The sequence below is a fragment of the Melospiza melodia genome, assembly GCF_035770615.1.
Source record: "Melospiza melodia melodia isolate bMelMel2 chromosome 17 unlocalized genomic scaffold, bMelMel2.pri SUPER_17_unloc_1, whole genome shotgun sequence".
In the NCBI taxonomy this organism is placed as follows: Eukaryota; Metazoa; Chordata; class Aves; order Passeriformes; family Passerellidae; genus Melospiza; species Melospiza melodia.
In genome coordinates, this window is record NW_026948502.1 from 1,340,232 (window position 1) to 1,354,209 (window position 13,978).

Here is a 13,978-nt window from a genome sequence, read left to right on the forward strand (position 1 = left end):
TGTCCCCAGGGTGTCCCCAAGGTGTCCCCAGGGTGTCCCCGAGGTGTCCCCAAGGTGTCCCCAGGGTGTCCCCAAAGTGTCCCCATGGTGTCCCCAGGATGTCCCCAAGGTGTCCCCAGGGTGTCCCCAAAGTGTCCCCAAAGTGTCCCCAAGGTGTCCCCAGGGTGTCCCCAAAGTGTCCCCAAAGTGTCCCCAAGGTGTCCCCAAGGTGCCCCCAAGGTGCCCCCAAGGTGTCCCCGAGGTGTCCCCGAGGTGTCCCCAGGGTGTCCCCGAGGTGTCCCCAGGGTGTCCCCAAGGTGTCCCCAGGGTGTCCCCAGGGTGTCCCCAGGGTGTCCCCAATGTCCCCGCGGTGTCCCCAAGGTGTCCCCAATGTCCCCAGGGTGTCCCCGAGGTGTCCCCAGGGTGTCCCCAGGGTGTCCCCAATGTCCCCGCGGTGTCCCCAATGTCCCCAATGTCCCCAGGTTGTCCCCAATGTCCCCAGGGTGTCCCCAGGGTGTCCCCAGGGTGTCCCCAGGGTGTCCCCAATGTCCCCAGGGTGTCCCCAATGTCCCCAGCTGTCCCCAAGCTGTCCCCAGGGTGTCCCCAATGTCCCCAGGGTGTCCCCAATGTCCCCAATGTCCCCAGGGTGTCCCCAGGGTGTCCCCAGGGTGTCCCCAGGGTGTCCCCAATGTCCCCAGGGTGTCCCCAATGTCCCCAATGTCCCCAGGGTGTCCCCAGCTGTCCCCAATGTCCCCAGGGTGTCCCCGAGTTCTCCCCAGGGTGTCCCCAAGCTGTCCCCAATGTCCCCAATGTCCCCAGTGTCCCCAAAGTGTCCCCGCGGTGTCCCCAGGGTGTCCCCAATGTCCCCAGGGTGTCCCCGCTGTGTCCCCAGGGTGTCCCCAATGTCCCCGTGGTGTCCCCAGGTGTCCCCAGGGTTTCCCCAATGTCCCCGCGGTGTCCCCAATGTCCCCAATGTCCCCAGGGTGTCCCCAATGTCCCCGAGTTCTCCCCAGGGTGTCCCCAATGTCCCCAAGGTGTCCCCAGGGTGTCCCCAATGTCCCTGCGGTGTCCCCAATGTCCCCAATGTCCCCAATGTCCCCGAGGTGTCCCCAGGGTGTCCCCAGCTGTCCCCAGCTGTCCCCAGGTGTCCCCCCCCTCCCGGTACCTGCCAGCAGCACCAGGTCCGCGTCCCTCAGCGCCTGGCGCCGGTTCTGCCGCAGCCCCAGGGGGCACTCGGGGGGCAGCAGCCCCCGCGCGGCGCCGCCCAGGTAGCAGGGCACGCCCAGGGCCTGCAGGGCCGCCCTGGGGGACACCAGGGGACACCAGGGGACAGTGACCCAAACTGGCCATGTTCAGCCCCAAAATGGCCCCAAAACCGGCTGCATTTGGCCCCAAACTGGCTCCGTTTGGCCCCAAACTGGCCCCCAAAACCGGCTCCGTTTGGCCCCAAACTGACCCCAAAACCGGCTGCATTTAGCCCCAAACTGGTCTCAAACTGGCTCCCCAAACCGGCTCCATTTGGCCCCAAACTGCCTCAGTTCATCCCCAAACTGGCCCCTAAAACCGGCTCCATTTGGCCCCAAACTGGCTCAGTTCGGCCCCAAAATGGCCCCCAAAACCGGCTCCATTTGACCCCAAACTGGCTCAGTTCAGCCCCAAAACCGGCTCAATTTGACCCCAAACTGGCAAAGTTCAGCCCCAAACTGGCCCCAAATTGGCTCCATTTGGCCCCAAAACCGGCTCCATTTGGCCCCAAACTGGTCTCAAAATCACCTTCATTTGGCCCCAAACTGGGCCCAAACTGGCCCCAAACTGGGCCCAAACAGGCCCCAAACTGGCCCCCAAAACCGGCTCCATTTGGCCCCAAACTGGCCCCAAACTGGCTCCAAATTGGCTCCAAACTGGTCTCAAAACCGGCTCCATTTGGCCCCAAACTGGTCCCAAATTGGCTCCTTTTGGCCCCAAACTGGCCCCAAAACCGGCTGCATTTGGCCCCAAACTGGCCCCAAAACTGGCTGCATTTGACCCCAAACTGGCTCCATTTGGCCCCAAACTGGCTCAGTTCAGCCCCAAACTGGCCCCAAACCGGCTCCATTTGACCCCAAACTGGTCTCAAAATCGCCTTCATTTGGCCCCAAACTGGCCCCAAACCGGCTCCATCCAGACCCCAAACCGGCCCAGTTTGGCCCCAGAAGTGACCCAGCTGCGATCCCAGTCCCTCCCAGTCCATCCCAGTATAACCCAGTCCCTCCCAGTTTATCCCAGTCCCTCCCAGTTTATCCCAGTCCCTCCCAGTCCCTCCCAGTATATCCCAGTTTATCCCAGTCCCTCCCAGTATAACCCAGTCCCTCCCAGTCCCCACCTGAGCTCCTCTGCGGGCGTTGGGGGCAGCAGGGCCTGACTGCCCACGAGCAGCAGCGGCCGCTGGGCCCGGCTCAGGAGCTCTGCAACCTGCTGCACCTGGATAGAGCCGGGATTAACCCGGGATTAACCCGGGATTAACCCAGATTAACCCGGGATTAACCCGGGATTAACCCGGGATTAACCCGGGATTAACCCGGGATTAACCCAAACACAACTGGGATTAACCCGGGGTTAACCCCAACAGAGCCCGGCTCAGGAGCTCTGCAACCTGCTGGACCTGGGTTAACAGAGATAACCCGGGATTAACCCGGGATTAACCCGGGATTAACCCAGACTAACCCGGGATTAACCCAGGATTAACAGGGATTAACCCGGGATTAACCCAAACAAGGCTGGGATTAACCCCAAAAGCACCAGAATGAACCCCAAAACCTGGCTCAAACAGCCCCAAACCTGGGAATAACCCCAAAAGAATGACCCCAAAAGGGTCAGGATTAACCCCAAAAGGGCCGGGAATAACCCCAAAAGGGCCGGGATTAACCCCAAAAGGGTCAGGATTAACCCCAAATCCAGGACTAACCTCCAGTTTGGGTTTTGGGGTTTTGTCCCTTTTGGGGTTTTTCCCCTAAATTTTGGTTTTTTGGGGTTTCCCTCCAAATTTTAAGGTTTTTTTCCCCCTCATTTTTGGGGTTTTCCCTGAATTTTGAGAGTGTTTTTTTCCCAATTTTGAGGTTTTTTCCCCTAAATTTTTGGGGCTTTTGTCCCTTTTGGGCTTTCCCCCCATTTTTGGGGTTTTCCCCCCAATTTTTGGCGTTTTCTCCCCCAGTTTTGAGGGTTTTCCCCAAATTTTTGGGGTGTTTTCCCCCATTTTGGTTTTCCTCCCCATTCTGGGTTTTTTTAGGGGTTTTCCCCAAATTTTAGGAGGTTTCCCCCCCCCCTTTTTTTTTTTTTTGTTTTTTCCCCCCCAATTTTCGCTGTTATTTCCCCCAATTTTGAGGTTTTTCCCCCCAAATTTTGGTGGTTTTTTTTTTTTATTTTATTTTGGGATTTTTTTTTGTTTGTTTTTTTGGGGTTATTTTGGGGTTTTTAGACTCTCACCTCTTTTAGGGTTTTCCCCCCTAAAATTTAAGGGTTTTCCTCCCAATTTTCAGGGCTTTTTCCCCCCATTTTGAGTTTTTTCCCCCCCCATTTTGGAGTTTTTCACCCAAATTTTGGTGGTTTTTTCCCCAATTTTGGGATTTTTTGGTTGTTTTTTGGGGGGGGTTTTGGGCTCTCATCTTTTTTTGGGTTTTCTCCCACATTTAGAGGTTTTTCCCCACCCCAATTTAAGGTTTTTCCTCCAATTTTCACTGTTATTTCCTGCAATTTTCAGGTTTTTCCCCCAAATTTTGGGGGTTTTTTCCCTGTTGGATTTTTTTCCCAATTTGGGTTTTTTTGGGGGTTATTTTTGGATTTTTGTCTCTCACCTCCTTTGGGGTTTTCCCCCCCTAAATTTTAGAGTTTCTTCCCTGCAATTTTGAATTTTTTTCCTCCAAATTTTAGGGTTTATTCCCCTGTTTGATTTTTTTCCCATTTTGGGATTTTTGGGGTTTTTTTTGGAGTTATTTACAGAGTTTTTAGACTCTCACCTCTTTTGGAGTTTTCCCCCAAATTTTAGAGGCATTTTCCCCCCAGTTTTCGCTGTTATTTCCCCAAATTTCGCTGGTTTTACCCCCCAATTTTGGGTTTTTTTCCCCCTAAATTTTAGAGGTTTTCCTCCCAATTTTCAGGGGGTTTTCCCCAAATTTTGGCTTTTTTTCCTCCAAATTTTTGGGGTTTTCCCCATTTTGGGGTTATTTTGGGATTTTTTGGGGTTATTGTTGGGATATTTTTGGGTTTTTGTCTCTCACCTCTTTTTGGGTTTTTCCCCCCCCATATTTTAGAGGTTTTTTCCCCCCATTTTTGAATTTTCCCCCCACCAGATTTTGGTGGTTTTTTCTCCTGTTCGAGTTTTTCCCACTTAGGGATTTTTGTTTGTTTTTTTAGGGTTTCTTTTGGGGTTTTTAGACTCTCACCTCTTTTGGGGTTCTCCCCCCTAAAATTTAAGGGTTTTCCCCCAAATTTTGAGGGTTTTCCTCCCAATTTTCAGGGCTTTTTTCCCCCCAATTTTCAGTGTTTTCCCCCCAAATTTTGGGGATTTTTTTCCCCCATTTTGGGGATTTTTGGGATATTTTGGGGTGATTTTTGGGGTGATTTTTGGGATATTTTGGGGTGATTTTTGGGGTGATTTTTGGGATATTTTGGGGTGATTTTTGGAATATTTTGGGGATATTTTGGGATATTTTGGGATGATTTTTGGGGTGAATTTTCGGATATTTTGGGGTGATTTTTGGGGTGAATTTTCGGATATTTTGGGGTGATTTTTGGGGCGATTTTCGGGGTTTTTGTGCCTCACCTGCTGCGGGGTCGCCCTGGGGATGCTCAGCCCCAGCGGGTGCAGCTCCCGCGGCTCCCAGGCCCCCGCAAAGAGATCGCACAGGTAATTCCTCAGGTACCTGAAACGGGATTTTTATGGGGTTTTTGGGGGGTTTTTATGGGATTTGGGGTTTTGGGGTTTTTATGGGGTTTGGGGATTTTTCGGGGTTTTTTGGGTTTGATTTTTGGGGTTTTTATGGGGTTTTGGGAGGTTTTCAGGGGTTTTTGAGGGGTTTTTGTGGGGTTTATAATGCGGTTTTTATGGGGTTTTTGTGGGTTTTTTGTGCGGTTTTTTGGGGATTTGGGGTTTTTATGGGGTTTGGGGATTTTTTGGGGGTTTTTTTGTGGCATTTTGGGGGTTTTTAGGTTGAATTTTGGGGTTTTTATGGGGTTTCTGTGAGGTTTTAAGGGGTTTTATGAGGGGTTTTTGTGGGGTTTTTGTGGGATTTTATGGGGTTTGGGGTTCGCACAGGTAATTCCTCAGGTACCTGGAATGGGAATTTTATGGGGTTTTTATGGGGTTTTGGGGGGTTTTTATGGGGTTTTGGGTTTTTGAGGTTTTTATGGGGTTTGGGGATTTTTTGGGGGCTTTTTTTGTGGAATTTTGGGTTTTTTTAGGTTGAATTTTGGGGTTTTTATGGGGTTTCTGTGAGGGTTTTCAGGGGTTTTTGTGGGTTTTTGTGGGATTTGGGGTTTTTTGGGGTTTGGGGTTTTTAGGTGGCATTTTGGGGTTTTTCAGGTTTAATTTTGGGGTTTTTATGGGGTTTTTGTGAGGTTTACAATGGGGTTTTTGAGGGGTTTTTGTGGGGTTTGCAATGGGGTTGTTGTTGGGTTTTTATGGGGTTTTTGGGGGTTTTTTTGGGTTGAATTTTGGGGTTTTTATGGGGTTTCTGTGAGGGTTTTCAGGGGTTTTTGAGGGGTTTTTTGTGGGGTTTACAATGGGGTTTTCGTGGGGTTTTTTGTGGGATTTGGGGTTTTTATGGGGTTTGGGGATTTTTTGGGGTTTTTTGGGTTTCATTTTTGGGGTTTTTATGGGCTTTCTGTGAAGTTTTCAGGGGTTTTATGAGGGGTTTTATGAGGGGTTTTATGGGGTTTTCAGGGGTTTTATGAGGGGTTTTTCAGGGGTTTTTGAGGGGTTTTTGTGGGGTTTACAATGGGGTTTTTATGGGGTTTTTGTGGTTTTTTAGTGGGGTTTTTGGGGATTTGGGGTTTTTATGGGGTTTGGGGTTCGCACAGGTAATTCCACAGGTACCTGAATTGGGGTTTTTATGGGGTTTTATGGGGTTTTTTATGGGGTTTTTTTATGGGGTTTGGGGTTTTTGGGGTTTTTATGGGGTTTGGGGATTTTTTGGGGTTTTTTGGGGTTGATTTCTGGGGTTTTTGTGGGGTCATTATGGGGTTTTTGTGGGGTTTTTGTGGGATTTTATGGGGTTTGGGGTTTGCACAGGTAATTCTACAGGTACCTAAATTGGGGTTTTTAATGGGATTTTTATGGGGTTTTTGGGGGGTTTTTATGGGGTTTGGGGATTTTTGGGGTTTTTTAGGTTTAATTTTGGCGTATTTATGGGGTTTTTGGGAGGTTTCTCAGGGGTTTTTGAGGGTTTTTTGTGGGGTTTGCAATGGGGTTTTTGTGGGATTTGGGGTTTAAGGGGTTTGGGGTTCGCAGAGGTAATTCCACAGGTACCTGAAATGGGAGTTTTATGGGGTTTTTGGGGTTTTTATGGGGTTTGGGGACTTCTTGGTTTTTTTTTTTGTGGCATTTTGGGTTTTTTTAGGTTGAATTTTGGGGTTTTTATGGGATTTTTTATGGGGTTTTTGAGGGGTTTTTATGGGGTTTGGGGTTTTTATGGGGTTTGGGGATTTTTTGGGCTTTTTTTGTGGCATTTTGGGGTTTTTTAGGTTGAATTTTGGGTTTTTTATGGGGTTTCTGTGAGGGTTTTCAGGAATTTTTGAGGGGTTTTTGTGAGGTTTACAATGGGGTTTTCGTGGGGTTTTTTGTGGGATTTGGGGTTTTTATGGGGTTTGGGGATTTTTGGGTTTGATTTTTGGGGTTTTTATGGGGTTTCTGTGAGGGTTTCAGAGGTTTTTGAGGGTTTTTTGTGAGGTTTGCAATGGGGTTTTGGTGGGATTTGGTTTTTTGTGGGGTTTGGGGTTTATGGGGTTTGGGGTTTGCACAGGTAATTCCACAGGTACCTGAAACGGGATTTTTATGGGGTTTTTATGGGGTTTTTATGGGATTTGGGTGTTTTGGGGTTTTTATGGGGTTTGGGGATTTTTCGGGGTTTTCTGGGTTTGATTTTTGGGGTTTTTATGGGGTTTTGGGAAGTTTCTCAGGGGTTTTTGAGGGTTTTTTGTGGGGTTTATAATGGGGTTTTATGGGGTTTTTGTGGGTTTTTTGTGCGGTTTTTTGGGGATTTGGGGTTTTTATGGGGTTTGGGGATTTTTTGGGGTTTTTTTTGTGGCATTTTGGGGGTTTTTAGGTTTAATTTTGGGTTTTTTATGGGGTTTCTGTGAGGGTTTTCAGGAATTTTTGAGGGGTTTTTGTGGGATTTGGGGTTTTTTGGGGTTTGGGGTTTTTAGGTGGCATTTTGGGGTTTTTCAGGTTTAATTTTGGGGTTTTTATGGGGTTTTTGTGAGGTTTACAATGGGGTTTTTGAGGGGTTTTTGTGGGGTTTGCAATGGGGTTGTTGTTGGGTTTTTATGGGGTTTTTGGGGGTTTTTTTGGGTTTAATTTTGGGGTTTTTATGGGGTTTCTGTGAGGGTTTTCAGGAATTTTTGAGGGGTTTTTGTGGGGTTTACAATGGGGTTTTCGTGGGGTTTTTTGTGGGATTTGGGGTTTTTATGGGGTTTGGGGATTTTTGGGTTTGATTTTTGGGGTTTTTATGGGGTTTGGGGATTTTTGGGTTTGATTTTTGGGGTTTTTATGGGGTTTCTGTGAGGGTTTCAGAGGTTTTTGAGGGTTTTTTGTGAGGTTTGCAATGGGGTTTTGGTGGGATTTGGTTTTTTGTGGGATTTGGGGTTTATGGGGTTGGGGTTTGCACAGGTAATTCCACAGGTACCTGAAACGGGATTTTTATGGGGTTTTTGGGGGGTTTTTATGGGATTGGGAGTTTTTGGGGTTTTTATGGGGTTTGGGGATTTTTCGGGGTTTTTTGGGTTTGATTTTTGGGGTTTTTATGGGGTTTTGGGAGGTTTTCAGGGGTTTTCTGAGGGGTTTTTGTGGGGTTTATAATGGGGTTTTTATGGGGTTTTTGTGGGGTTTTTGTGCGGTTTTTTGGGGATTTGGGGTTTTTATGGGGTTTGGGGATTTTTTGGGGTTTTTTTTGTGGCATTTTGGGGGTTTTTAGGTTGAATTTTGGGGTATTTATGGGGTTTCTGTGAAGTTTTAAGGGGTTTTATGAGGGGTTTTTGTGGGGTTTTAGTGGGATTTTATGGGGTTTGGGGTTCGCACAGGTAATTCCTCAGGTACCTGGAATGGGAATTTTATGGGGTTTTTATGGGGTTTTGGGGGTTTTTATGGGGTTTGGGGTTTTTGAGGTTTTTATGGGGTTTGGGGACTTCTTGGGGTTTTTTTTGTGGCATTTTGGGTTTTTTTAGGTTGAATTTTGGGGTTTTTATGGGGTTTCTGTGAGGGTTTTCAGGAATTTTTGAGGGGTTTTTGTGGGTTTTTGTGGGATTTGGGTTTTTTTGGGGTTTGGGTTTTTTAGGTGGCATTTTGGGTTTTTCAGGTTTAATTTTGGGGTTTTTATGGGGTTTTTGTGAGGTTTACAATGGGTTTTTTGAGGGGTTTTTGTGGGGTTTGCAATGGGGTTGTTGTTGGGTTTTTATGGGGTTTTTTGGGGGTTTTTTTAGGTTGAATTTTGGTTTTTTTATGGGGTTTCTGTGAGGGTTTTCAGGAATTTTTGAGGGGTTTTTTGTGGGGTTTACAATGGGGTTTTGGGTTTTTTGTAGGGTTTGGGTGGATTTGGGGCATTTCTGGGATGGTTTTTGGGGCAGTTTTGGGGTGGTTTTGGGTGATTTTGGCTATTTTGGGGATTTTTTTCGGGTTATTTTGGGGTGGTTTTGGGGTATTTGTGGGTTGGTTTTTGGGGTAGTTTTGGGAAGGATTTGGAGTTATTTTGGGTTATTTTGGGATTTTTTGGGGTGGTTTTGGGATTTTTTGGGGTGGTTTTGGGGTATTTTTGACTATTTGGGGATTTTATTTGGGTTATTTTGGGGTGGGTTTTGGGGTATTATTGGGGTTATTTTGGGGTGGTTTTGGGTATTTTGGGGGTATTTTTGGCTATTTTGGGGATTTCGTTTGGGTTATTTTGGGGTGGTTTTTGGGGTATTATTGGGGTGGTTTTGGGGTGTTTGTGGGTTGGTTTTTGGGGTAGTTTTGGGAAGGATTTTGGGTATTTTGGGGTTATTTTGGGTTATTTTGGGCTTTTTTTGTGGTGGTTTTGGGGTAGTTTTTGGGAGTTTTTGGGGTGGTTTTTGGGGTGGTTTTTTGGGGCTATTTTGGGGAAGTTTGGGGCATTTTTGGTTTATTTTGGGGTGGTTTTTTGGGGGGATTTGGGGTTATTTGGGGGGTTTCAGGTGGTTTTGGGGCATTTCTGCGATGGTTTTTGGGGTATTTTGGGGCAGTTTTGGGGTGGTTTTTGGGTGATTTTTTTGGGCTATTTTGAGGATTTTTTTCGGGTTATTTTGGGGTGGGTTTTGGGGTATTTTTGGGGCTGTTTTGGGGTGGTTCTCTGGGTGTTTTTGGGGATATTTTGGGGTTGTTTTGGGTTATTTTGGGGGTAATTTTGGGGTAATTTTGGTGGTTTTTTAGGGTGGGTATCGGGTATTTTTGGGGTGGTTTTCGGGGTATTTTCCAGGTGTTTTTTGGGGTGATTTTTGGGTATTTTTGGGGTGGGGTTTGGGGATTTTTGGGTTATTTTAGGGTGGGGTTTGGGTTGGATTTGGGGCATTTCTGGGATGGTTTTTGGGGTATTTTTGGGGCAGTTTTGGGGTGGTTTTTGGGTGATTTTTTTGGCTATTTTGAGGATTTTTTCGGGTTATTTTGGGGTTGTTTTGGGGTATTTTTGGGGGTTATTTTGGGGTATTTTTGGGGGTTATTTTGGGGTTTTTTTGGGGTTATTTTAGGGTATTTTTGGGGTGCGTTTTGGGTGTTTTTTGGGGTTATTTTGGGGTATTTTTGGGAGGAATCCGGGGTATTGTCGGGGTGCTATGGGGGCAGTTTTTGGGGTGGTTTTTGGGTGATTTTTTGGGCTATTTTGAGGATTTTTTTCGGGTTATTTTGGGGTGGGTTTTGGGTATTTTTGGGGTAATTTTGGGGCTGTTTTGGGGGTGGTTTCTGGGGTGTTTTTGGGGTTATTTGGGTTATTTTGGGGGTAATTTTGGGGTAATTTTGGGTGGTTTTTTAGGGTGGGTATCGGGGTATTTTTGGGGTGGTTTTCGGGGTATTTTCCAGGTGTTTTTTGGGGTGATTTTTGGGTATTTTTGGGGTGGGGTTTGGGGATTTTTGGGTTATTTTGGGGTGGGGTTTGGGTTGGATTTGGGGCATTTCTGGGATGGTTTTTGGGGTATTTTTGGGGCAGTTTTGGGGCGGTTTTTGGGGTATTTTTCAGGTTGTTTTTAGGGTTATTTGGGGTGGTTTTTGGGTGATTTTTTGCTATTTTGAGGATTTTTTTGGGTTATTTTGGGGTGGGTTTTGGGTATTTTTGGGGTTATTTTTGGGGTTATTTTGGGGTATTTTTGGAGGAATCCGGGGTATTTTCGGGGTGCTATGGGAGCAGTTTTGGGGTGGTTTTTGGGTGATTTTTTGGGCTATTTGAGGATTTTTTTTGGGTTATTTTGGGGTTGTTTTGGGGTATTTTTGGGGGTTATTTTGGGGTATTTTTGGGGTTATTTTGGGGTGTATTTTTGGGGTATTTTGGGGTTATTTGGGGGTATTTTTGGGGTTATTTTGGGGTATTTTTGGGAGGAATCCGGGGTATTTTCGGGGTGGTTTGGGGGCAGTTTTGGGGTGTTTTTTTGGGGTTTCTTTTTCTCACCACTGGACGAGTTTCCCCCGCAGCCCCCGGGGGGTTTTGGAGCCCCGAGCTCCTTCTGGACCACGTGGAAGGGATAAAGGACATCGATGGGCAGCTCCACGAACACGGGGCCTGGGCAACCCCAAAAACACCAAAAATCCATAAAGGGCACCCCAAAAACACCAAAAAATCCATCGGGGCACCCCAAAAAATCCCTTTATGGGGTTTGAGATCCCAAATCCCACAGCAGCACCCCAAAAATCCCAAAAAAAACCACCCCAAAATCAACCAAAAATATCCCAAAAAACCCCAAATCCATCAGGGGCACCCCAAAATCCCTTTGAGGAGTTTGCGACCCAATCCCACAGAAGGACCTCAAAAAACCCCAAAAAATCAAAAAAAAACCACCCAAAAACCAACCAGAAAATATCCCAAAAATCCCCAAATCCATCAGGGACACCCCAAATCCATCGGGGGCACCCCAAAAACACCAAAAAATCCATCAGCAGAACTCCAAAAACACCCCAAATCCATCAAGGGCACCCCAAAACCACCCCCAAATCCCTTCAAGGGGTTTTGAGAAAGCAAATCCCACAGCAGCACCCCAAAAATCCCAAAAAAACCACCCCAAAATCAACCAAAAAATATCCCAAAAAAAACCCCAAATCCATCAGGGACACCCCAAAATCCCTTCAAGGGGTTTGAGACCCCAAATCCCACAGCAAGACCCCAAAAACCCCCAAAAATCCCAAAAAAATCACCCCAAAATTGACCAAAAAATATCCCAAAAAACCCCAAAAATCCCAAAAAAAATCACCCCAAAATTGACCAAAAAATGTCCCAAAAAACCCAAAAAATCCCCAAAAAACCCACCCCAAAATCAAACCAAAAATATCCCAAAAAACCCCAAAATTCCCAAAAAAACCCACCCAAAATCAACCAAAAATATCCCAAAAAAACCCCAAAAATCCCAAAAAAACAACCCCAAAATCAACCAAAAATATCCCAAAAAAACCCAAAAATCCACCCTAAAATCAACCAAAAAAACATCCCCAAAAACCCCAAAAATCCCAAAAAAACCCACCCCAAAATCAACCAAAAAATATCCCAAAAAAAATCCCAAATCCATCAGGGGACACCCCAAAATCCCTTTGAGGGGTTTGAGACCCCAAATCCCACAGCAGAACCCCAAAAAACCCCAAAAAAACCACCCCAAAATCAGCCAAAATAGATCCTAAAAAACCCCAAAATTCCCCAAAAAAACCACCCCAAAATCAACCAAAAAATATCCCAAAAAACCCCAAAAATCCTTAAAAACCACCCCAAAATCAACCAAAAAAGATCCCAAAAACCCCAAAAATCCCAAAAAACCACCCCAAAATCAACCAAAAAATATCCCAAAAAAATCCAAAAAATCCCCCAAAAAAACACCCCAAAATCAACCAAAAAAATATCCGAAAAAAAAACCCAAAAATCCCAAAAAAACCACCCCAAAATCAACCAAAAAATATCCCAAAAAACCCCAAATCCATCAGGGACACCCCAAAATCCCTTTGAGGGGTTTGAGACCCCAAATCCCACAGCAGCACCCCAAAAACCCCAAAAATCCCAAAAAATCCCCCCAAAATTGACCAAAAAATATCCCAAAAAACCCAAAATCCCTTTGAGAATTTTGTGACCCCAAATCCCACAGCAAGACCCCAAAAAATTCCCCAAAAATCCCCCAAAAATCCCCAGGAAATTTTGGGATTTCTCCCAACCCAAATTCCCATTTTGGGGGCAATTTTGGGATCCAAATCCCGGGGAAATTTTGGGATTTTTTGGATTCCAAGCCAGGGAAATTTTGAGGAATTTTGGGAAATTTCAGGATTCCAATCCTGGGGAAATTTGAGAATTTTGGATTCCAACCCATGGGATTTCGGGAAATTTTGGGATTCCAACCCATGGGAATTTCGGGAAATTTTGGGATTCCAACCCTCGAATTTTGGGGTTCTTCCCACCCAAATTCCATTTTGGGGCCAATTTTGGAACCTCAAATCCCAGAAAATTCTGGGATCCCAATCCCGGGAAATTTGGGGGATTTTGGGATTCCAAGCCAGGGAAATTTTGGGAATTTTGGGGAATTTTGTGATTCCAACCCAAGGAAATTTCAGGAATTTTGGGACTCCAACCCATGGGAACTTTGAGGAATTTTGGGGAATTTTTGGATTCCAACCCTGGGAAAATTTGGGGAATTTTGGGGAATTTTGAGATTCCAACCCAAGGAAATTTTGGGAATTTTTGGGATTTCAACCCATGGGAATTTCGGGGTATTTTGGGGAATTCTGGGATTCCAACCCAAGGAAATTTTGGGAATTTTTGGGATTTCAACCCATGGGGAATTTTGGGGAATTTTGGGATCCAACCATGGGAAAATTTGGGAATTTTGGGATTCCAAGCCAGGGAAATTTTGGGAAATTTTGGGATTTCAATCCTGGGGAAATTTGAGAATTTTGGGATTCCAGCCCCACGGGAATTTTGAGGAATTTTGGGGAATTCTGGGATTCCAACCATGGGAAAATTTGGGAATTTTTGGGATTTCAACCCATGGGGAAATTTGGTGAATTTTGGGATTCCAATCATGGGAAAATTTGAGAATTTTGGGATTCCACGTCCTGGGAATTTTGGGAAATTTTGGGATCCCAATCCTGGGGAAATTTGAGAATTTTGGGATTCCAACCCGTGGGAATTTTGAGGAATTTTGGGGAATTCTGGGATTCCAACCCAAGGAAATTTGAGGAATTTTTGGGATTTCAACCCATGGGGAATTTTGGGATTCCAACCATGGAAAATTTGGAAATTTTGGGATTCCAATCCTGGGGAAATTTGAGAATTTTGGGATTCCAGCCCATGGGAATTTTGGGAATTTTTGGGGAATTTTTGGGAAATTTTAGGAATCCTCACCAGGCGTGCCCTCCACGGCGATGGCGATGGCGATGGCGTGGGGACGGAAATTACAAATGCCAAGGAAATTTCGGGATAATTCAGGGAATTTTGGGATTCCAACCCATGGGAATATTGGGAATTTTTGGGAAATTTTGGGAATTTTTGGGGAATTTTGGGAATTGTCCCTCACCAGGCGTGCCCTCCATGGCGGTGGCGATGGCGCGGGGACGGAAATTACA

General features: G+C 46.1%; 1 protein-coding gene across 1 annotated transcript in view; it reads right to left on the reverse strand.

Annotated features, from left to right (window-relative positions):
* Positions 1 to 13,978, reverse strand: part of LOC134432979 (2-hydroxyacyl-CoA lyase 2-like) — a 60,074-nt gene that overhangs the window by 17,244 nt on the left and 28,852 nt on the right. Inside the window, 5 exon segments of the mRNA XM_063181857.1 lie at positions 1,145 to 1,281; positions 2,342 to 2,439; positions 4,778 to 4,877; positions 10,836 to 10,863; positions 10,866 to 10,946. Coding sequence (XP_063037927.1) covers positions 1,145 to 1,281; positions 2,342 to 2,439; positions 4,778 to 4,877; positions 10,836 to 10,863; positions 10,866 to 10,946 — 444 coding nt within the window.